Source organism: Aotus nancymaae, unplaced genomic scaffold (assembly GCF_030222135.1).
Source record: "Aotus nancymaae isolate 86718 unplaced genomic scaffold, 86718_ANA_hifiasm-v0.15.2.pri h1tg000007l, whole genome shotgun sequence".
Classification (NCBI taxonomy): domain Eukaryota; kingdom Metazoa; phylum Chordata; class Mammalia; order Primates; family Aotidae; genus Aotus; species Aotus nancymaae.
The window spans coordinates 40971754-40997436 of record NW_026988418.1 but is presented as its reverse complement, the minus strand read 5'-3'; the positions used below and the strand labels follow the sequence as shown (position 1 = coordinate 40997436).

At 37.1% G+C, this 25683-nt stretch overlaps 1 protein-coding gene across 3 annotated transcripts in view; it reads right to left on the bottom strand.

Moving 5' to 3' along the window:
* Positions 1-12921: 12921 nt before the first annotated feature.
* DNAJB4 (DnaJ heat shock protein family (Hsp40) member B4) overlaps positions 12922-25683 on the bottom strand; it is a 47375-nt gene continuing 34613 nt past the window's right edge. For all 3 annotated transcript variants that reach the window (XM_021667785.2, XM_021667786.2, XM_012442543.3), the window contains exons 2-3: positions 18363-18931; positions 12922-15703 (exon numbers count right to left, since the gene is read on the bottom strand). In XM_021667785.2, coding sequence (XP_021523460.1) covers positions 15470-15703; positions 18363-18797 — 669 coding nt within the window. In that variant the 5' untranslated portion in view covers positions 18798-18931 and the 3' untranslated portion in view covers positions 12922-15469. The remainder of the gene's footprint in view (positions 15704-18362; positions 18932-25683) is intronic.

The window sequence follows — 25683 nt, the reverse complement described above, 5'->3', positions numbered from 1 at the left end:
GAGACGGGGTTTCACAATGTTGACCAGGATGGTCTCGATCTCTCGACCTCGTGATCCACCCGCCTCGGCCTCCCAAAGTGCTGGGATTACAGGCTTGAGCCACCGCGCCCGGCCGATTTTTTGCTTTTTAAAAGAAGCTTTTAGTTTTTCTGAAGATATATTTTCCTGACTGGGCGTGGTGGCTCATGCCTGTAATCTGAGAACTTTGCTTGAGGCCAGGAGTTTGAGAGCAGCCTGGGAAACATAGTGAGACCCTGTCCTTAAAAATATATTTTTTAAAAAAACAAGAAAATATATTCTGATGACTTTGAAAAAATATACATTTATGCATACACACCACTTAATACAAATTAATTTTCTAATTTCTAACTTACTTATAAAAACAATTATTAGACAATTTCTTGGCTGTTGCCTAAGAGATATATTTATGTGGCCCATTTATTTCTATCCCAGAAGCACACTTTGGACTGAAATAGCAATAATAAAGAGGACACTTACCTAAAGGTCTATGGATTCTAACAGGCTACACATAAATACTATGTACAGTCTCCTAAAACACTAAGATTATACTGAATGCTTACAAATGAAAACCATTGAATATAACAACTTGGGAAACACTCTCCTCTACATTATATTTGTGGTCACTCATGATAACCATAAAAATTAAAAAATAATATGAAGATAAAATTTAGTCCGATACTTCTTTTTTTGAGAAAGAGGCAGAGTCTTGCTCTGTCACCCAGGCTGGAGTGCAGAGGCATGGTCTCAGCTCACTGCAACCTCCACCTCCCAGGTTCAAGCAATTCTCCTGCCTCAGCTTCCCAAGTAGCTGGGACTACAGGTATGCATCATCACCACACCCAGTTAATTTTTGTATTTTTTAGTAGAGACGGGGTTTCACTATATGTTGGCCAGGTTGGTCTCAAACTCCTGACCTCAGGTGATTTTCCCGCCTCTGTCTCCCAAAGTGCTGGGATTACAGGTGTGAGCCACCTCCCCCGGCCTAGTCAGATACTTTTAATGGTATTTTGTTTTCTCATATATAATCCTGAGAGGAATGGTTGTGATGCTGGCAAACTGAATAGAAATTTTTAAATTTCAAGTTTATTTTAAAATTTAAAGTAATTTTTTTCTTTTTTTCCTTTTTTTCTTTTGAGACAGAATTCTTGCTCTGTCACCCAGGCTGGAGTGCAGTGGCATTGTTATGGCTGGCTGCAGCCTCAACCTCCAGGGCTCAAGCAATCCTCTCACCTCAGCCTCCCAAGTAGCTGGGACCACAGGTGTGCACCACCATGCCCAACCAGTTGTTGTGTTTTGTAGAGATGGGTTTCACCAAGTTGCCCAGGCTGGTCTTGAACTCCTGGGCTCAAGCAATCCTCCCACCTTAGCCTCCCAAAGTACTGGGATTACAGGCATGAACCACCGCACCCAGCCTCAGCAAATTAAAAAAAAATTTTTAATGTGATTTATTTAGAAGTTCTCTTTTCTGTAATTAGGGTAAAGCAACACATCAGAAATAAACTTACTCAAATCTATTTTGAGCTAAAATCTAAATAAATCTAATGAGAAGCTTAAGAAATTTCTGTTTCTTACTAAAACACCCATCTCTTTATGTATGACCTTCATAAAGTCTTTGGTTTGTAAATTTATTTCTTTTTATGTTACTAGCACAGGTTTGCTAAAATACTATATAAACAGAATTTGCAGAAAATCTGAATGTTATTGTCACCACTGACACGGAAATTTAACAGGGCAAATTCAATGCAAATTTACTTTCCTATCTATAATTATCTTAAGTTGAAGGGGGTAATAACGTCATCTATAAATTAATCAAAATAACAATCTTTTATTAGAATTTATCTTATGACCAAAAAATAGCTATATCTATTGCTAGTCCAACAGTCAAATAATGAGTAAAAATTTTCCAGTCAATAGTTTGTAAATGAATGTAAACAAATTGACATTTAAGTTTTAAAATTTAACAATTACTACATTTATATTCTTATGGGAATTCTAGGAGTATTTTTCAAACCATGGAGCTGTTTCACAAATGTAGATCATGAAATAAATGCAGTGGGATGCAATTAGAAAAAAATTAATAGGCTGGGCACCATGGTCCACACCTGTAATCCCAGAACTTTGGGAGGCCGAGGCAGGCAGATCACAAGGTCAAGAGATTGAGACCATCCCAGCCAACAGGATGAAACTCTGTCTCTACTAAAAATACAAAAATTAGCTGGGTGTGGTGGTGCACACCTGTAGTCCCAGCTACTTGGGAGGCTGAGGCAGGAGAATTGCTTGAACCCAGGAGGCAGAGGTTGCAGTGAGCCGAGATTGCTCCACTGCACTTCAGCCTAGTGACGGACTGAGATTCCATCTCAAAAAAAAAAAAAAAGAAAAAAATTAATAAACTAGAGCAAAATTTTTAAAAGTCAGAGTCATTCTATCTAGGAAGGGTAGGTAATGCTTTATTAAACTTATATTTTATATACACATATGTATATAAAATTATTTTCATAGGTAAAAATAGGTAATTTCATTTTGCCATGTTTATAGATCAAAAAAGTTGAGTATCTGTGATTTCATATGGCTTAAACTAATATACACAAACACAATGTAAGCTAGTAGATAATATTGTAAAATGTATTGTTACTGGCAAAGAGTAAAAACAAAAACAATCCCCCTACCCAAGAATGTTCTAAATGTTACACAGTTCTAGAAAATAGCCTAAAGAGTTTTTATGTCTGTTGAATTTCAGGGTAGTTATACCTATTTATTAAATTTCATACCATGTTATAAAGTGGGTGGATATTTGAAAATTTATTGTAAACTCGAACAAGCTTTGTAACAAGCTTTTTTAAACAAAGTATTGTAAAACAGTCATACTACCTAACTTTAATGCCATACATCATTTACTGTGATTTCTTAACATTAAAAAAAACCTAAAGTATTTTTTTCTACCCTAACATTATTCGTTTTTCATTTTTGTTAGGATACTTGCAGACACTTCCAGAGTTGTTAACAACACAAACTTCTGGTGCATAATTTTTTTAAAAATACACACTAACAAATTAAATTTTACTCTATTTTCTCAGGGTAAACTCTGGTATGATCTCTCAAGGCAGTTTCATCTACAGAAGGATAGACCTCATCTAGCATCATCTTGTTATAACAGCCATCACCAAAATTATAATCAAAGCCAAGGCTAGTAGCTGCTAATCTGAGGTCTCCAGATTCCCAAGGAGACTACAAAGGAGATAGGTAACATGGGTAAGTGACGTTACTTTCAGTACTGGAAATCACCTAATGGGAATCACACATTTAACAGATTAAACAGGCGAAATTTTTTTAAATCTCATTCTTGGCCAGGTGCTATAGCTTATGCGTGTGATGCCACTGCTTTGAGAAGCTGAGGCAGGAGGATTGCTTGAGGCCGGGAATTCAAGATCAGCCTGGGCAACATAGCAAGACCCTGTCTGTACAAAAAAAAAAAATCACATTTTTTGTTTCTGTTTACTTCCTGTTTACAGTAGTTGACTAGCTGTTGTGCTATGTCGGATATATTAAAATAAATAGTTCCATTTTTCTCAGAGGCAGGGGCTCAACCTGTATCCCAGGTTGGAGTACAGTGGCATGATCATAGCTCACTGCAGCCTCAAATCCCAGGGCGCACGGCATCCTCCTGCCTCAGCCTCTGAAGTAGCTGGGACCATAGGCATGTGCCACCATGCCCGGGTCATTTTTTAAATTTTTTTATAGAGTTGGGGGTCTCACTCTGTTGCCCAGGCTGGTCATGAACTCCTGACTTCAAGCAATCCTCCTGCCTCAGCCTCCCAAAGCACTGGGATTACAGGCATGAGCCACTGTGCCCAGCCTAAATATAACAATTCTTAATAAATACAGTCTTTCAGCACACACAAAAAAATTAATTTAATAGGGGTGGAGGTAAGAACATAATAAAAGGACTGTTTGGGGTAAAAAGGTTAGAACCAATGCTTTGAAATAAATTTTTAATGTAGTATACCCATGATCTTTAAAATTTTTATTATAAATCTTTTTTTAAATTTTCTTTTCAGGACTATAAATTCAGAGTGCAAGAATATATCATAAATCTTATCTTTAATTTTATTTTTACTTTCATTGTCAAGAGGTAAAGCATTTCAAAATTTAAGAGTATGAGGGAAACTATCCATGTATGAATCAGCAGCGTGAGAACTATAGAACCATATGTCTTTTAAAATCTTCATTTGAAACAATTTGAACTAAGATAACATTTTAATTTAACATAATTTAAAATGTCTGAATAAACTTCTCTTGCAACATTATCTCGCCCATACCTAGTATTGTTTATAGAGAACTGTATTCTATTAGGAGGTACATACGATAAGTATTCTCCATTTACAAATAGGAAACACAACCCTGAAAAGAACTGGCCTCCATAGACAGCAAGAGCCAGGTGGAGGGGCCGACACTTGACATTTTCTAGTCACATTTTTGGCTGGGTGCAGTGGCTCACACCTCTAATCCCAGCACTTTGAGAAGCTGAGGCACGTGGATCACTTGAGATTAGGAGTTTGAGACCAGCCTGACCAACATGGTGAAACCCCGTGTCTACTAAAAATACAAAAAATTAGCTGGGCATGGTGGCGCACGACAATCTTGAACCCAAGAGGCAGAGGTTGCAGTGAGTCAAGATCACATCACTGCACTGTAGCCCAGGTGACAGAGTGAGACTCCGTCTCAAAAAAAAAAGAAGGCATTTTCTAGTCCCATTTTCTTTCTCTGATATCTACTTCTGCCTCTTTGGTATGTTTTAGGAAACATAACATCAATAGGATTTGAAAATTGGGAAGTAAATTATAATACATCTTTCTGCTTTTCAGTAAAGGCTCCCATCTCAGGACTTTTGTCATTGCTGTTCCTTTTTCCTTAAATGTTCTTCCAACAGCTGCCCCCTTTGAATCATTAAGGGCTGATGCAAGTATCTCTCTTCCCAGAGAGGCTTTCTTTCATCACCCTAGCTAAAAAGTGGCACACTTCTTCCCGCTCCAGTCAGTTTTTATGCCATTATAATTCTTTTCTTAATGTTTATCATTATTCAAAAAATAACTTACTTGTTTTTTAATGTAAGTAATGTTTTTAAGTGTTTATCTTCTATAATTAGAATGTAAGGTCTTTAGGGGTAGGACCCCTAAAGAGGACCCCTAGAGGTAGGACTTCCAGCACCTACAACAATATTATAGCCTCAGTATACTCAGTAAATACTTGTATATTTACTGTATACAACTAACTAACTAACTAACGGTGATTTGGTAACTGATAAATAACTAGCTAACGGTGATTTGGTAACTGATAAATAAATTTTGATACCATAAACTGTTTTTTTTGTTTGTTTGTTTGCTTGTTTGTTTTTATTTTTGAAACAGAGTCTCACTCTGTCGCCCAGGCCGGAGTGTAGCGGTGCAATTTTAGCTCACTTCAACCTCAACTTCCTGGGTGGAATTAAGCAATTCTCCCACTTCAGCCTCCCAAGTAGCTGGAATTACAGGTGCCTGCCACCACGCCCAGCTAATTTTTGTATTTTTAGTAGAGGTGGGTTTCAGCATCTTGGCCAGGCTTGTCTTGAACTCCTGACCTCAAATGATACACCCACGTCAGCCTCCCAAAGTGCTGGGATTACAGGCATGAGCCACTGCACCCGGCCTGAACTGTTTTTTTAAATAAAAGCATTCACATGTAAAAAATAAAATGTGTTAGGAACAATCAGTTTTTTTGTTATTTTTGTTTGCTTGATTGGTTGGTTTTGTGTTTGTTTTTGTTTTGAGACAAAGTCTCGCTCTGTGCTAAAGTGCAGTGGTAAGATCTCAGCTCACTGTGGCCTCCCCTCCCAGATTCAAGTGATTCTCCTGCTTCAGTTTCCCAAGTAGCTGGGACTACAGGCACCCCCCACCATGCCTGGCTAATTTTTGTATTTTTAGCAGAGATGGGAGTTTCACCATGTTGGCCAGGCTGGTCTCAAACTCCATACCTCAAGTGATCCACCCACCTTGGCTTCCCAAAGTGCTGGGATTACAAGCATGAGCCACCGCTCCCGGTCTAGAAACCAAGATTTAAATACTTGTTTAACAGCTTAATAAAGGGGATTTGGTTAACTGATAAGTAAATTTGATTTTATTTTTATTCCTAGAACATTTTTCTCCTTTCAATATAATACATTTTAATTTTTTTTCTTTTAATTTGACATTCAGGGGATACATGTGAGGGTTTGTTACATGGATATTTTGCATAATGGTGAAGTTAGGGCTTCTAGTGTACCCATCACCCAAAGAGTGAACATTGTACCCAATAGGTAATTTTTCAACTCTTACCCCACTCCCACCTTTCCTCCATTTGGAGTCCCCAGTGTGTATTATTTCCAGCTGTATGTCCATGTGTACCCATTATTTAGTTCTCAAGTATTTTATTTTCTATTTCTGAATTATTTCATTTCAGATAATGGCCTCCAGCTCTATCCATGTGGCTGTAAAGGACATGATTTTATTCTTTTTATGGCTGTATAGTATTCCATGATGGATATATACCACATTTTCTTTGGTTGATCGGTCAACCATTGATAGACACACTTAGGTTGACTCCATGACTTTGCTATTGTGAATAGTACTGTGATAAAAAATACAAGTGCCAGTGTCTTTTTTAATATAATGATTTCTTTTCCTTTGGGTAGATACCCAGTAGTAAGATTGCTAGGTTGAATGGTAGGTAGTTCTATTTTTAGTTCATTGAGAAATCTTCACAGTATTCCATAAAGGTTTTACTAACTTACATTTACATCAACAGTGGGACCTTTGTTTGTGACAGTGTCTTGTTCTGTCACCCAGGAATGCAATGGTGAAATCACAGTTTACTGCTGCTGGACCTCCTGGGCTCAAGCAGTCCTCTTAGCTCAGCCTCCTGAGTAGCTGAGAGCACAGCTACCACACCTGGCTGATTTTTTTTTTTTTTTAAACTTAAGACACGGTCTCACTATGTTGCCTAAGCCTAGAACGTTTTTTCAAATAAAAAATAGAATTCTTCATCAGATACCATGACTTACAATTTTTAATTTAAAAAAACCTCACTATTCTATAGTATTCCTTCTTGTAATACAATATTTTTAAGCTACCAAGGACTTAGAGATCATCTTATTAAATTTTTTTTTTAACCAATGAGTGAAAGCTAAGGCAGTAAGATTAAACAACCTGCCTAAGGTCACAAATGTTAGCTATTGGCAAAACCTGACTCCTAGTAGTATTATTTCCACCATATCACTTTTCCTTCCTTCTTAAGTAGGCCATATTTTACATAGACCAGTCTCTAGTACTATATTATTATGCATTTTAATTATTCCAGTTTATACTTCAGAAGTAAGCAAAAATATTACTTATTAAAATAGACAGAGAGAGAGAGAGATACTCTTTCTCCAGAGACATTTGTTAAGACGCATTATTACCAGTTAGGGCAGCTGAATAATTGCATGAACATGAACAACTAAAAAATATTATAAGAAGCTTACCTATCACCTCTTCCAGAAGCAAATTTTTATAATAGGGTTTAAATTCTATGTTATTTATTTTTAAAACAGCCATTTATAGTATCTGGAAATGGTCCTAAGGGCATACAGCAAATGAAGACACATTTACTCAAGAAAATCTAAAATCTGCTAATAATAGTGATAGTCTACAGTATTTGAACCAAGGCCCACTCCATCCCTCCTTCTCTCCACTCAGTGAGGTGGAAACTCCAGACCGCCGCAGCCATGAATACCCCATTCCTTCTTCAGTCAGAGTAATTATAGCCCAGCCAGAGGATGACCTTCCTGGGAAAGTTAGAACGTAAGCACTTCTCATCCCACCCCAGCTATCTGTTGCAGAGGCTAAGCTCCAGGTAAGTGCAGGGGAGAGTTGGGAGATCCTTTCTTCCACTTCCACATGCGGGATGGAGAATCTTAGTCTCAGCACTGCTGAGAATACTAAAGCCCCTAGTGCCCTTATCCTGGCTCATGGGACAGGAGTTTCATGCTGAGAGAGACAAACTGGGGAGACCTGGGGCTGCTGCCAACCTCTACCCCAAGCCCTCAGCTCCTAAGGCAGAGGTGTCTCTCAGAAAGCTAGTGTTTTTTCCTCCCCTGTCATTGTGTCTAAGGCAGGAAACAAGGGCCTCAAGCCCCAGCCCCTCTCTAATTTGACAATGGAGTTGGATGTTGTATATTGTGGGTGTTTTGTTTTTTTTTTTTTTTTCTGAAATTAAAGTATGTAAAATAAAGGAAATGCAATTTTTTGAAAAAGAAAGAAAGAAGAGCACCTTGGTCCCTACCTCCCAGCACCAGTTTGCAAAGCGACAAAGGGAAAGAGACAGCTGGAAAGAGCCCTCCTAGAGTCAGAACAAATCTCAAACAAAATTTCAGAATTATCCCTTTAAAGGAGTCCAAATTTGCCCAGTTCATTGAGCAGTTCATGCCCCAGGGCATTGTTGAAAACAGTAGAACAACCAGTCAGCAATTAGTGAGCTTAACATCTGGGTGTGATCAGGGAAAGAGACAGTCTTCATATAGTGAAGGGAAAAAAAATACTTTGCTGAAACAATTCAGCCAATTACTAAATAAGTAAATAACAATAACAAGTTCCATAGAGAAGTGAGGTTCAGTACCTAGAGTTGCTATATTACCTTTAAAAAAGTATAGCCCATACATTGGAAGAAAAGAAGACAACAGAAACTGCCCATGAATCTACCAGATGTTGGATTTAACAAAAAGACTTGAATGTCATCATTATAAATATGTTCAAAGAACTAACAGAAACCACATTAAAGTGCTGGGATTACAGGTGTGAGCCACCTGATCCAACAATCTCATCTCTTGAATCTCTTCATCCCCAGTCATAGATGCAAAATGTATACTTAAGATAAAAAACAATTATGCAACTTTTATTTAACCAACTAAGATAAACATAACTAAATATTTCTTGAGCTCTTCTGTAATACAGGACCTTCCATTATAACTTCATGTTCCAAAAGTACTTCCTGTTCAGGCTTTTTGTATCCATTTCAATGGCATCCCTTTAACAAAACAGCAGCAGCGGTTTTTGCCTCTGGCTTTATTGATTGATTGAGACAGAGTCTGGCTGTGTCACCCAGGCTGGAGAGCAATGGCATGATCTCACTGTAATCTCTGCTTCCTGGGCTCAAACCAGCCTCCCACCTAAGCCTCCCAAGTAGCTGGGACTACAGGGATCCCCCATCACGCTTGGCTAATTTTTGTATTTTTTGTAGAGATGGAGTTTTGCTATGTTGCCCTGGCTGTTCTCAAACTCCTGGGCTCAAGAGATCCGTCTGCATCAGCCTCCCAAAGTGCTGGGATTACAGGCATGAGTCACTGCAACCAGCCTTGGCTTTATTTCTTTTGTGTAAGACTGCATCAGAAATTTCTCATCTGCCTCCACGATTCGCTTACTTCAAACAGCCTTGGCTTTATTTCTTATGTGTAAGACTGCATCAGAAATTTCTCAGCTTCCGCCACGATTCGCTTTACTCTCATTTCCTTTTCCCAACCTCTGGTTTCCTCTTCCTAAAATTATCTCAGTTAAAAATGGCTCAGCCTGGGCAACGTGGTGAAACTCTACCTCTACAAAAAACACAAAAATTAGCCAGGTGCGGTGAGGCACGCCTATAGTCCCAGCCACTTAGGGAAGGCTGAAGTGGGAGGATCAGCTTGAGCCTGGGAGGTGGAGGCTGCAGTGAGCCCTGATTGCACTACTGTGCTCCAGCCACAAGAGCATGCCTAAAAAAAGAATTTTTTTTAAATAAATAAATAAATAAAGCTCAAGAACTACGTTCACACAAACCAAAATTCTAACAGCTGGAGAGATGATGTACTAACCAATTTGTAGTTTGGGAGGGGTTACAATATTTGCATGATTGTAGATTCTGTATGTTATTTATCATTACAAACTTTCCTTCTCAATAAAATCTTTAGGGTGTTTTTTTTCTTTCTTCCCCTCTTTCTTTTCTCTCTCCTTTTTTCTTTGCTCTCTCTCCTTTTCTTTTTACAATGATAAAATTTCATATTTGAGTATTTGAATTTCATATTTCATATATTTCAAACTCATATTTCATATAATTTCATCATTTACAATGATATACTTTCATATTTGAATTTTTATGATATAATTTCATATTTTTACAGACATAAAAATCTTCATTTTGTTTATATAAATTAAAATAATATGCCTGCTTTTTGTTCAGATGTGGCCTTACACTATTTTGAGAATAACATTGGCATATATATTTGTAAACTAATGAAGGACACAGCCCAATTATGGACTATTGCTGCTATCAATTCCCTTAAAAAGAAAAAGCCTGTTTTTGTAACTAATGTTTCAAAAGCTTTCTAGTGAGCACCAAGTTATAATTTTATATGTTCCTAAATGACCAAAAATATTTCAAATATGTATGCTAAATTACACAGACTATACAAAGAAATAGCCAAATGAACTTTCCTTTTTAATATTGAAATGGAGTATCGCTGTGTTGCCCAGGCTGGTCTTGAATTCTTGAGCTCAAGCAATCCTCCTGCCTTGGCCTCCCAAAGTGCTAGTATTATAAGTGTGAGCCATCACACTTGGCCAGAAAATGAACTGTAAAAGAATTTAATCTAGTCTTGAAAATTGAGCAACAGGGGATATCAATGGCATTCTAGAGAAAAATGGCACTGAAAATAAGAATTCCCTTTCCAGCTTCCCTTTTTTGAGACGGAGCCTCCCTCCGTCATGTCGCACAGGCTGGAGTGCAGTGGCATGATCTCCACTGCAACCCCACCTCCCAGGTTCAAGTGATTCTCCTGCCTTAGCCTCCCAAGTAGCTGCAATTACAGGTGCCTGCAACCACACCCAGCTAATTTTTATATTTTTAGTAGAGATGGGGTTTCACCATGTAGACCAGGCTGATGTCAAACTCCTGGCCTCAAGTGATCCACCTGCCTTGGCCTCCCCAAGTGCTGGGATTACAGACATGAGCCACTGCGCCCGGCCTGCTCTACTTTTTTTCTTTTCTTTAACGACCAGAAGAATATATTGAGCCTGCTCTTTAACCACAGACAAGCCACTTAGCCTCTTTGGGTTTACTTCTTTATCTAGAAAATGGGATTTTAAAAATTATTTCCAGCTTCAAAAGCTTTATGAATTTTATGAACTAAAAGTATCACGGGGGCCGGGCGCGGTGGTTCACGCCTATAATCCCAGCACTTTGGGAGGCCGAGGCGGGTGGATCACGAGGTCAAGAGATCGAGACCATCCTGGTCAACATGGTGAAACCCCGTCTCTACTAAAAATACAAAAAAATTAGCTGGGCATGGTGGCGCACGCCTGTAGTCCCAACTACTTGGGAGGCTGAGGCAGGAGAATTGCCTGAACCCAGGAGGCGGAAGTTGCGGTGAGCCGAGATCGCGCCATTGCACTCCAGCCTGGGTAATAAGAGCGAAACTCCGTCTCAAAAAAAAAAAAAAAAAGTATCACAGAAAAAAAGTTTAAAAGGTTGAAATATTTACTCTATAGAAATTTATCTATTTACTCAAATTTAGATTAAGCTATTCGTGGCTCATTCCTGTAATCCCAGTACTTTGGGAGGCCAAGGCAGGCAGATCACGAGGTCAGGAGTTCGAGACCAGGATGGCCAACATAGTGAAACTTCATCGCTACTAAAAATACAAAAATTAGCTGAGTGTGGTGGCGCATGCCTGTAATCCCAGCTACTCAGGAGGCTGAGGGAAGAGAATCGCTTGAACCCGGGAGACAGAGGTTGCAATGAGCTGAGATTGTGCCACTGAACTCCAGCCTGGGCGACAGAGCAACACTCCATCTCAAGAAAAAAAAAAGATAAAAAGAATGATGTTTAGTCTTAACTCCTTGAGGTTATGTAAATAGTCCTTGGAATATGAAGACAGTCACTTCTAAACCACTTCCTGAATCTAATCACATGTATTAATTTCCTTTTATCCATCATAACTATTTAAATGACAGTTTTCCGAAAATAAGAGTATTTTCAACTCCTTGCCTCCAAGGAAGGCTAACAATAGGCAGGAGTGATGAGCTACAGTAGATGTGACTAATTCAGATGCTTTCAGAGGCCGAGGCAATATAACTAAACATATGAAGCAGCTTTATGTAATGCAATAGATAATGGTAGGTCAGTGGCAACAGAAGAGTCCATGCCTTGCCAAAAAACATTCTAATTTAAAAAAACAGTTTTTAAACTACTGAGCTGGCCAAACAAAACACCTTTATTAGCAGGCCATTAATCACCTTGGTTTATACTTGTTTTTTGTTTCTGTTTTTGAGACAGGGTCTCACTCTATCACTCCAGCTGAGTGCAGTGGTGCAATCAGGGCTCACTACAGCCTCTACCTCCTGGGTTCAAGTCAACTTTCCAAGTAGCTGGGACTACAGCACCTGCCACCAGGCTCAGCTAATTTTTAATTTTTTTTTGTAGAGATGGGAGTCTTGCTATGTTGCCCAGGCTGGTATCAAACTCCTGGACTCAAACGATTTTCCACTGCCTCGGCCTCCCTAAGTGCTGGGATTACAGGCGTAAACCACAGCATCTGGCCTTTTTTTTTTTTTTTAACATAAACAATTTGTGGTTTTTCTTTTAGAAAAAATAAACATCTTTCTTTATGGGATCTATAGTATTTCAAAACTATTCCAGCTATCCAAGTACCTGGTTGAATTTAAAGAAAATATTTTAAAATAAAAAGTACTCTCATAATTTGAAAAAATAAAGAACTGTAAAACTCATTACTTCTTTTAATTCAACATTCAACACATAAAAACTGGGCACTTACTACATGCTAAAGCATTGTCAATATCCTTTAAGATAAGAGAGATACTGGTATACTGGTTTTGTATAGTTATATAAATTTATTTACTACTAGAATAGTAATTCTCTGCTTAAAAATATTTTTAATCCAAAGATAATATATATATAAATTATATATATATACATATATATATATAAATCATTTATTTTACCTGGGAGAAAATGCTTAATCAAGAAAATTGCAATAAATAATAAAGGGTTTAAAACAGAAACCACTATCAGTCACCATGTTGACTGTTTTTCAGCTCTAGATCTTTAGACTTGTCAGAAAATTTCTGCAATGTTCACACTTCTGTAGGGAGTTTTAACTGTTATTCAGAGAGCGTTATAGAGGAATCACTTATTAATTAGATAGAATAATAAGTGTGATTAGTTGAATTCTCTGGCATTTTTTCAAGCATTTTCCATTTGCAACTCAAGCAAATGGTTACTCTCAGCAATTCCACTTTTAGGTATATACCCATGAGAATTGAAACACAAAAACTTCCATGCAAATTTTCATAGCAGCATTATTTATAATATCCAAAAAAGTAGAAATAAGCCAAATGCCCATAATTAATGAAAAGATAAACAAAATGTGGTATATCCATAAATTTTGCAATAAAAAGGAATAAAGTACTGACACATGAGATACAACATACATGAACCTTGAAAATGTTAAGCTAAATGAAAGAGGCCAGACCAAAAAAAAGAAAACAGCCATATATTGTTTGGTTCTATTTGTATGAATGTCCAGAACAGACAAATCCATACAGACGAAAAGCAGATTAGTGTTTGCCAGGGGCTGGAGGAAGGGAAGAATGGGAAGTAAGTGCGAATGGATTTAGGATTTCTTTTTGGGGTGATGAAAATATTCTGGAATTAAAAAGTGATGATGATTGTACTACTTTGTGAATATTACTAAAACCACTGAATTGTATATTTTAAGGGTAAACTTTATGGCCTGTAAATTATATCTCAATAAAGTAATAAAGAATATGGCTATCATAACCTATTTATATCGATTTCATATTCTGCTAAAAGGTGATAGGACCCAGTATACATACATACACATATATATGTGTATAAATCATCCTGAAAACTATTTTATAACCAAAAACTTTGTTTCAAAACATCATTCTCACTATAGTTATAAAACAGAAAACAAAACTAAATAATTTTTTAAACGTAAATATATTTTAAAAAATTAAAACACCTAAGAAATGCAATCTATACATATGAAAAAGTAGAATATTTATATGCATAACAAGTAGTTGCAACATTGTCCATAAGCAGCAGTTAGTGTTTATTTTCCCCATATTTTGGTTTAATACCATAGTGTAGTGGTAGTTCATTCTTTTTAGGGAAATTACATAAAGTACATATAGCATATTTTGAGTAAGTTATAGAAGACTGTATCATTGGAAAATTAATTACAAGTAACAGCATTTCCTCTAAAAACACATCTATTATTAAACAAATTATTTTAAACTAGCAGAGAACAAAATGAGCCTATAATTTATTAAGTCCAAGATATATAGTCAACTTGCATAAAATTACATATGGCATTTTAAAAAGTCTATTTCTAAAATATCAGTAATTCAGGCAATTGGGACTTCCACAGGAGAGAAATAGCCATTAATTTCCTTTTTATGAAGAAAGGTCTGCCTTAAGAACATCGCAACGTTATTAAGAAATGCTACAGTAAATAAAAGAAAAAAAAAGAAATGCTACAGTATACCTTAAAAATCAAAATGGTGAAACATATGCATCAGAATATTCTTTTACTGATACCAGGCCTATAACAGTATTTCAGAAGGTGATTTAAAACTAATAACTGGGGCCGGGCGCCGTGGCTCACGCCTGCAATCCCAGCACTTTGGGAGACCAAGGCGGGTGGATCACGAGGTCAAGAGATCGAGACTATCCTGGTCAACATGGTGAAACCCCGTCTCTACTAAAAATACAAAAAATTAGCTGGGCATGGTGGCGAGCGCCTGTAATCCCAGCTACTCACTCAGGAGGCTGAGGCAGGAGAATTGCCTGAACCCAGGAGGTGGAGGTTGCGGTGAGCTGAGATCGCACCATTGCACTCCAGCCTGGGTAACAAGAGCAAAAAACTCTGTCTCAAAAAAAAACAAAAACTAATAACTGACTTGGGTTTTTATTCTCTTCTTGAAATACATATTACATGTATAGTTTACTTAAGAATTTTTATTTCCATTATAAATGGAAACTTTTCATACTAATTATCTAAAAATATAAGAAATAAAGTAATTGGTAGTCTAGTACTTTACTAGAATTATATCTACTGACTCCACAAAAACAACTTTTACATATAAGCAAATTACTAAAAATAACTGAATTGGGAAAAATGAAATAAAATATAGTGAATGGTTTTCTCTTTATTAACTGTAAAAATCCCTTTTGCCTATTTATTTGACCCGTCTCTATTCATGCAATTTAATGAACCCTCAAAAGAATTTACACATCTTTATACAGAATTCACATCTACATCAGTAAACTGCCAGTCCTTCTATATTTTCAGTGCCTTATCAAAATATGGGTAACAAAGTTCTTCATTCTATGAGGCAGGAAGATGTTTCCTAAGCACTTCTTTGGATGAAGATGATATAGTATCTGGGAAGGACACCTCAAATTCTATTAGAAGATCACCACGTTGGTCAGGATTTTTTGGAAACGGCAGCCCGTATCCAATAATTCTTCTTCTCATTCCAGGTTTCACAATATCATTTACTGACATAGGTATGTTTCTGCCATCCAGTGTTGGTACATTAATTGAGCAGCCACACAATGCCTAAAATAGACCAAATAAAATAAAATGAACACATTTCAAAACTAAAAAATCTAAGCACAAATATTACCAGATGGTAAAGGGTAGTACCACTAAGGTAAAATTTTAACCTCCAAAAGAATACCAATAGTTACACAATTTTTTTCCTCATTAGAAAATTCCTTCAGGACATGCATCATTAGATATGTTACAAAAAAAAAAAAAAAAAAAAAGGAAGGAGAAGAAAAGGTAAAAGAGAAGTAAAGGATATATTCCACATTGCCCTGGAATGACATGGTTATTTGGAAGCTGCTATTAATACATTCAAGATGCAGGAATTGGAATGGGAGAAGAGGGAGAAATTCAGGACTAGAAAGTACGTGATAGGAGCAACTACCAACTTCTCTGGAAAGTATCAGGACAATAAACACATTTGTTTTAGATAACAAATATTTACTGAGCATTTACTATATATAATGCCACACATTCTGGCTAGATGCTGAGCCTTACAGAAACCATGAACACAGACCCCAGCTCAAGGAATGCACAAGGAACTCACAGAAACATACAAGTAAACTAGCCATTATAATATTGTATTGTGTAGAAACAGAGGTATACACAGAGGTCTTTTGTGAGAGAAAGAGCACCAACTTAACCCCTTATATTCTGGGAGTAGAGGGTACTTGAACTAAGCATTGGACCGGTAGCAAGCTATTAGGGCAGGGTGAGAAACAATAGTGTTCCATAGAGTAGAGCTCAAGTATACAAGATAATAATAGAGCAAACTTGGCCAGGTGCAGTGGCTCACACCTATAATCCCAGCACTTTGAGAGGCAGAGGTGGGCGGATCACTTGAGGTCAAGAGTTCGAGACGAGCCTAGCCAACAAGGTGGCCACAGCTCTACTAAAAATACAAAAATTAGCTGGGCATGGTGGTGGGCACCTATAATCCCAGCTACTTGAGAGCCTGAAGCAGGAGAATCACTTGAACCTGGGAGGTGGAGGGCTGCAGCAAGCCAAGATTGTGCCACTGCACTTCAGCATGGGTGACAGAGTGAGAGTCCATCTCAAAAAAATAATAACAAATATTATAATAGAGCAAACTTCGGGAAGTGGATATACATTTTCTGGGTAGACATCAGATTTAAAATGATTTATTTTAAGCTGAAGAGTTTGGACTTTATGGTAGAGGCTATGTAGAGCAATTTAAGAATTTGAAGCAGGGAACTGTTATGATCATATTTGGGGAGTTGCAATCCAATTTGAGAAACAGTGCAAACAGGCTGGGTGCAGTGGCTCATGCCTGTAATCCCAGCACTGTGGGAGGCTGAGGCAGGTGGATCACTTGCGGTCAGGAGTTGGAGACCAGCTTGGCCAACATGGTGAAACCCTGTCTCTACTAAAAATGCAAAAATTAGCCGGGTGCGGTGGTGTGTGCCTGTAATCCCAGCTACTTGGGAGGCTGAGGCAGGAGAATCACTTGAACCCGGAGGTGGAGGTTGCAGTGAGCTGAGATCGTGCCAACCTGGGTGACAGAGCAAGATTCCATCTCAAAAAAAAAAAAAGAAATAGTGCAAATAAGAACTCAAATAATAACTATATTAAAGCAGTACCATTATGATGTATAAATGTATACATTTCTATGCACTTATACATGTATATATTTTTATTAATATAAGTGTATACGAATTTATTTATAGTGAATTATAAATTATTTAATACCTTTTTTGTTATGCAATTATTACTCCTTTTTTTTTTTTTTTTTTGAGATGGAGTTTCGCTGTTGTTACCCAGACTGGAGTGCAATGGCGTGATCTCGGCTCACCGCAACCTCCGCCTCCTGGGTTCAAGCAATTCTCCTGCCTCAGTCTCCCAAGTAGCTGGGATTACAGGCGCGCACCACCATGCCCAGATAATTTTTGTATTTTTAGTAGAGACGGGGTTTCACCTTGTTGACCAGGGTGGTCTTGATCTCTTGACCTCGTGATCCACCCGCCTTGGCCTCCCAAAGTGCTGGGATTATAGGCGTGAGCCATCGCACCCAGCCTTATTACTCCATAAACTCTTTATACAAGGATGAATGTGATGAGATTACCAATGCAGATCTCATAAACTGCATTTGTTTTTGTTTGTTTGTTTTTGAGACAAACTCTCGCTCTGTCGCCCAGGCTGGAGTGCAATGGCCCACTCTCGGCTCACTGCAACCTCTGCCTCCTGGGTTCAAGTGATTCTCCTGCCTCAGCCTCCCAAGTAGCTGGGATTATAGGTGTGAGCCACCCTGCCCAGCTAATTTTTGTATTTTTAAGTAGAGACGGGGTTTCACCATGTTGGTCAGGCTGATCTTGAACCCCTGACCTCATGATCCCGCCGCCTCAGCTTCCCAAAGTGCTGGGATTACAGACATGAGCCACCGCACCCGGCTCATAAACTGCATTTGTAAAAGCAGGCTCATGTAGTACATAATTCAGTTAGCACTTCAAATTAACACTTTAAGTAACTAAAGTTAGAAAATATAATCACATCCATAAAAGAGGCATAATAGCAGTACTATCTTAGAGGATTGTTATAATCATTATTTTTAATGTGTAATAGGCATTAAATAAATTAGCTATTATCTAGATACACTCCCTGTGATCAATTACATAAATATGTGGTCTCAGAATTTTAGGTCCTACCAACTTACCTCACGTAAACTAATTTTAGCAGTATAAATTATATTTGATCCATCCCTTTTAAATTTTGGATGATCTTTGTCTTTAATGATAAAAACAATGTCTGCTGGAATACTATTTGGTGTTTCATCTCCTTCTCTTGGAAAAGTAATTTTGGTGCCTTCTTTCCACCCTTTTTTAATCTCAATGGTAAGAATTTTGTCCTCAGATCTGTAACTCCTTCCATCAGCATTTAGCCTTTTTCGAGAAATCTTCATCCGTTTGGTACAACCACTATATATCTCTTCAAGTGATACTCTAAGTTCATGAATAACTGGAGGATCTTGTTTGAGGCGGGATGGCCCCACAGAATTCCTGTCTCTTGGATATCCATTCATGCTGAAACCAAAGGCACTAAAAGGATCACCATCTATTTCCATTTCTTCAGAATCTCTACCACCACCCATTCGTCTTCCAAAGAAAATTTCAAAGGGGTTGGACCCTCCAAAAAATGCAGCAAATGTAGCATGAGGATCGCCATGAAAGGTGTACCGGAAAGTACCTCCTTGTCCGTCAGTACCTCCTGCTCCTCCTTTCAACCCTAATTGAAGAGATAAGCATGATTAGAAAAAAGCTTGCAACTCTTGAAAGTTAAACTTTCAAAAACTGTATTGCTAGTAAACTTTGGCTAACTTACATTAAAATTTATTAATATTGGCCAGAAATGCCATTTTAACTAAATATAGAACAGCTATAAAACTCTTAATGATTACATCCTAAGTTAAATTGTTAGTTTTCAAATTCTTCCTCCAAATCAGCATCTTTAATAATTTATTCCTGAATCTTTGTTCCTCAGGTGAGTAAGAAAAATAAAATAAGGCCAGGAGCAGTGAGTCACACCTATAATCCCAGCACTTTGGGAGGCTGAGACAGGTGGATCACTTGAAGTCAGAAGTTCAAGACCAGCCTGGTCTACATGGTGAAACCTTGTCTCTACTAAAAATACAAAAAATTAGCTGGGCATGGTGGCAGGCGCCTGTAATCCTAGCTACTCAGGGGGCTGAGGCAGGAAAATCGCTTGAACCCAGGAAGCGAAGGCTGCAGTGAGCCAAGATCGTGCCATTGCACACCAGCCCAGTCAACAGTGCAATATCTCCGTCTCAAGAAAAAAAAGAAAAAGAAAAGAAAACTGGGAACTCCTTATCTTATAAACTACTGATCTGGAATGTTGAAGCATATCAATTATGTAAGTATCTACTTATAATAATGAGTTTTTAAAAGATGTCAGTTGAAAGGTCTTCAATAATCAATACAAAGTACAGAACCTAAATCTTTAATTTGTATTACAATCAAACAATAATATATAAAATAAAAAATACATAAATATATTAATAAAATATATAGCAATATAAAATACCATATTCATACTGTCTATATATATAAACAAAAATACCATATTCATACTGTTTTTATATATTTTATATAGAAATGTATAAAAATATAATGTAATAAAAAATCATATTCATACTAACTAGTTTTATTTCAGATCATTTTTTACTGTATAAGAATCAAATTAGGGCCAGGTGCAGTGGCTCACGCCTGTAATCCCAGCATTTTGGGAGGCCAAGGTGGGCAGATTACTTGAAATCAGGAGTTTGAGACCAGCCTGACCAACATGGTGAAACCCCGTCTCTACTAAAAATACAAAATTAGCCAGGCATGGTGGCACATGCCTGTAATCCAGCTACCTGGGAAGCTGGGGCAGGAGAATCACTTGAACCTGAGAGGTGAAGGTTGCAGTGAGCCAAGATTGCACCATTGCACTCCAGTCTGGGCAACAGGAGCAAAACTCTGTCTCAGAATAAATAAATAAATAAATAAAAATAAATAATAAAATAAAACAGAACTCTGTGGTAGAGAGTGAAAAAATTCTAATAGGGCACTCTAGAAAATGTACTCTTAGCCGGGCACGGTGGCTCATGCCTGTAATCCCAGCACTTTGGGAGGCCGAGGCAGGTGGATCACGAGGTCAAGAGATCGAGACCATCCTGGTCAACATGGTGAAACCCCGTCTCTACTAAAAATACAAAAAATTAGCTGGGCACGGTGGCGCGTAATCCCAGCTGCTTGTAATCCCAGTAGCCTGTAATCCCAGCTACTCAGGAGGCTGAGGCAGGAGAATTGCCTGAACCCAGGAGGCAGAGGTTGCGGTGAGCGGAGATCACGCCATTGCACTCCAGCCTGGGTAACAAGAGCGAAACTCCGTCTCAAAAAAAACAAAAAACAAAAAAAAAAGAAAATGTACTCTTAGACACTAAAATTATTATTCCTACCCTAGATACGAAAATTATTTATCTAGGCATACCATATCTTAGCATTAATTTCAATGCTTTTAAGAACACTGAAATCAACAGCTGTAAACCTTGACATGTAAGGTCTCTGTATGGGTTACTTCTGTCTCTTGTGAACAACCCACCTCAGGCAACAATGTAGTGATGTTTTGACCCTTTTCTTTCACACAACATTTTCCACTATGTGTGAAAGAAATGTCTACTAAAACCCACAAAACAGCAGTATAGTGATCTTTTAAGGGGTCAATACTAATAAGGATTTCTATCATTACAACATCAGCAGTTTCCGAGTGAGCCTTAAGCGAATTCCCAACCAGGAAACAAGCAGAAAAGAATCTAAAAATCATAAAACTATGAAAAGTTCAACAGATTAAGCTAATATTTCCTAACAGTGAGTTATCTGAAGGCAGGAAATCTATTCATTTTGCATCGCTCATGCATACAGGGCTGAAAATTGTAGGCATTCATGCTTAGTGAATGAAGGGAATGAACTAATTCCCAAAGTCCTTCTTAATCAAAACTTAAAAAGGTGTCTTGAGTATCAGTACAGAGAAAAAGGCAGAAGCAAAAACAATGTAAAATATAATCATGTATATACATATAAGAGATATTTAACACTTTAAAATGCCACTAACACACAGCATACTTTAAAGAAACTTAGTTTTACTTAACGTCTTATTCTACATTTGGCTTCTTCCATTAAAAGTTATATATGTACTATATTTCATCTAACAGAGTCTCAAGTCATATCTAAATTTTTATCTTCACCCATGAATAGAAATCTGGAGCAACCAAGAGAGACCTAATAATCTGAAAATTGTCAAAATATGTATTGAACAATATATCCAAATAGCAGTTAGGGAAATTCCTTGTAGAAACTGAATGACAACTATAAGCAGGACAAGAACTTTTCATATGCAGCTCACCCAAATTTCCCTTTTGTAAATTTTAGTAGTATAATTATAACTCCAAATGTTAAAAAGCCAATGGCAGATTTTTTTAAATGACAGAATAATATGTAGCTCAAGGTCATGACCCAGGTGACTCAACCAATGCTTAAATTATTCAAATCATTTTATCCCTCATCTCATAGACTTAAGGGAGTATAATAATTTAACTGAGTTAAGTAAACTAGGTAAATTAGCCTGCCCAATCTAGCCTTTCACAAGACAAAATCTAAATACTTAACACCCATAATGAATTCATGAAAAGAAAGAATAACATTTTAATTTATTACATCATGGGTTTGGCTTTTCTCTAAAACCTCTCCCTCCTCTGCCAAAAAATGGTAATTTGGTCAGAATGACAAAATCCCTGAGAAGATTCATACAAAGTCTGAAGTAACTTATTAATCAAAGCTGATAAAAAAGCCTCCAATACAACTTTGAGGTTTTCCTAGACACTATTAAACAGTCAACTATGCAGCTCAGACAAGGAATGAAGCTACACTAATGAATGAAAAAATCCTATCAAAATTCATGCCACTATACTATAACATACATTATTATGCAAGTATCACTTGTATTGTCTAGCACATAAAATTATAGGTATTGTCACATTAACTATATAGCCAGTTCCTAATCAGGTACATCTCTAATGCTAATGGAAATGTTTAATATCCAGTTGGATTCCCTCTGCTATTCAAAATGTTTTCTAGATATCATCATCACTTTGTGTGATCAAAAAATGCACTATAGAATCAACATTTTCCTGTGCTTTAGTAGGACTATTACTTTACAACTAACCAATCAACGAGTTTGCAGTCCCAAACCAAATATATGTTTGGAATACTATCTACAACAGTGATTCCCACTAATTAGTTAAGGTTGACTAAAAGTTTCCAAAAGAAGAAACACTGCAGAAAAATTCAGATTGCAAAGGAAAAAATTGATAAAACTTTAATAACTCTTATTCCAAGGAGATCTAATATGTAAAAATCCAGATTTATAGCAAGACCTCAGTTATAAAATAATGAGACTCTGAGATCCATTAAACAATTTTAATTCAAAAAAGTCAAACTGACTTACATGTTTTTAGAACAAATAATAAATTTTTAAAATCTAGCTAACTAAATATATGTTAAAGAACAGAACTAGTATAAAGATTAATAAATACAAGTTTTATCATTTAAACACTACCTTTTAATATTTGAAATTACTGAATAAATCATAAGCAGTAACAAAATACGAAAAGCATAAAAAAAGAAAAGTTAGAGAACTGGAATAAATGAAGATGTGTTATTGAAAATCTTTTCTTTCAAATCTCTTAATACAAATTTCAGTTGACAGCCACTAAACTATTCAAGACTAAGCCTAAAACTCTGGGGGAGAGTGGTTCAGAATGCAGTTTTAAATTTCTGTAGTTCTGTGGTTTTTGTTTTCAAATGATTCAACTATAGAGAAATTTTATTTTTAAAAAGAGATTACATACATAAAATTAACCTATTGTACAAACACAATTCAATTGATTATAGTAAATTGATAGAATTGTGTAACCATCATCACAATCCAGTTATAGAACATTTCCATCATTCCAAAGAATTCTCTAGTTCTTATTTGTAGCGAATTCCCCGCTCCCACCTCAAGTCCTAGGCAAGAAAGATCTGCTTTCTTTTCCTATATACTGGCCTTTTCTAGACATTTCACATAAATAAAATCATAACAATATGTAGTCTTTTACATCTGGCTTCTTTCATTTAGCATAATTTCTGAGGCTCATCCCTGTTGTAGCTGTTTCATAAATTGGTCCTTTTATTGCTAAATAGTTCCTCACTGATGGTATATACCACATTTTGTTTAATTCACCAATTTATAGTGCTTTCAGATTGTTTCCAGCTTGGGGTTACTACAAATAACATTGCTATAAGCATTCAGGTACATATCTTTGTGTGGACATGTTTTTGTTTCCCTTTTATAGATTCCTAAAAGTAAATTTAAGTCATCTTTATTTTTTTTCTTTCCTTTGTTTTTTTTTAGAGATAAGGTCTTGCTATTTTGTAAAGGCTAGACTCAAACTCCTGGGCTCAAGCAATCCTTCAGCCTCAGCCTCCCTATTAGCTGAGACTAGAGGTATATATCACCTCACCCAGCTAGCCAACTGTTTTTAAAACAAAGCACTTTAAATTGTGAATATTCAGGCTGGGCGCGGTGGCTCATGCCTGTAATCCCAACACTTTGGGAGGCCAAGGTGGGCAGATCATGAGGTCAGGAGTTTGAGACCAGCCTGGCCAACATGGTGAAACGCTGTCTCTACTAAAAATACAAAAATTAGCCAAGTGTGGCGGTGCCCGCCTGTAATCCCAGCTACTCAGAAGGCTGAGGCAGGAGAATCGCTTGAACCCGGGAGGCAGAGGTTGCAGTGTGCCGAGATCGCACCACTGCACTCCAGCCTGGGTAACAGAGCAGGACTTCATCTCAAAAAAAAAAAGAAAGAAAAAAGAAAAATGTGAATATTCAGAACACAAACTGGATTATTGGTTCTTTCATTCCTAAATCATAAATGTAACATATGCAACTTACATACTACTTTTCAGTTCATCATGGTTCCTTATTCCCACCATCCCAGCCCTAAGTCCCAAGACTGTAATAACTGGGGGAGACCAGGAAGAAGGATACTAGGTAAATTAGTAGTGTTTCCATAGTCCTAAAGTTCAGTGTTTTGTTACTACGGGAGAAACCTATAGAACCAGGTCTGGAGATCAATAAAAGGCAAAGAGAAAAAATGTTTTCCCCTACTTTCACAGTATATCTAAATGGGATGTTTAATAGAATAAATGAGATATTCTGAATAAAAGGCATACAAATATAATACTTTTCCTGTGAAGGAAGAATAATTCTAAAAAATAATTCAAATAACTTTCATTCAATTGTTTTTTCTTTTTTTTTTTTTTTCAAGACAGGGTCTCACTCTGTCCCCCAGGGTAGAGTGCAGTGGCACAATCTTGGTTCACTGCAACCTCTGCCTTCCAGGTTTTAGTGAGTCTCCTGCCTCAGCCTCCTGAGTAGCTGGGATTACAGGCATGTGCCACAACACCCAGCTATTTTTTGTATTTTTAGTAAAGGCAGGGTTTCACTATGTTGGCCAGGGTGGTCTCAAACTCCTGACCTCAAGTGATCCTCCTGCCTCAGCCTCCCAAAGTGCTGGGATTACAAGCATGAGCCACCGTGCCTGGCCCATTCAATTGTATTTTCAAGTAACCTATAACTAGAGAATGCTATTTCTGCATAACATATTTCTATGTTTAAAAAAAAAATGCATTCTCTCCTCACTCTTTCCTCCTATCACTTGTATCAAGTATGTAAGTTAAAAAAAAATCCAGGGTATACAGATTCAGGGTGATTTAATTTTTAAAAAATTCACTCACTGTGTAATGACCAATAAAAATCAAATAAGAAAAATCACTCTAGAAAAGCACTTAAATTAAGAAGTAATGTTAAATTAAGAAAAACGTATCATTTGGTGACTTGAAAATTCTGAAGACAAATATCCTTACTAAACCCTGAATTCGATGGCTTAGCCACAACCTTGAGCTACCAGTGAATTATTGCAAAATGTTTTAAATATGAAGCAGTGGGTATCTGCTTTCTTCACGGGAATTAATAGTGTTACTCATGTTTGTGAATTTCTTTAAAAAATTACAAAATAACTCCTTCAGAAAGAGTAGTACATTATTGGTAGCATCTCAGAATCCTGCTTAGCTTTTGAGACAAACCAAATCATGATATTTTGGGTAGTATGGCCATAGGTATCATGCAGGATTGAACTGCTCAGTATTTGCTTTTTCAGTATTTACTTTGTAAGAACCTGACACTATAGGTCCTCACTACACCAAAACCAGCAACATAAACTTCAATTCTGGGCAACTCACAGACCAAAAAGGCAAAAGAAAACAACAACAAAAAAAGAAAAAACCCTCTATATACAATCACCCTGTTTGTCTACATTTAATTTGTTTAATTCAAACTAAGCAGTCACTGCTTGACTATATTTTAAGGCCACATTT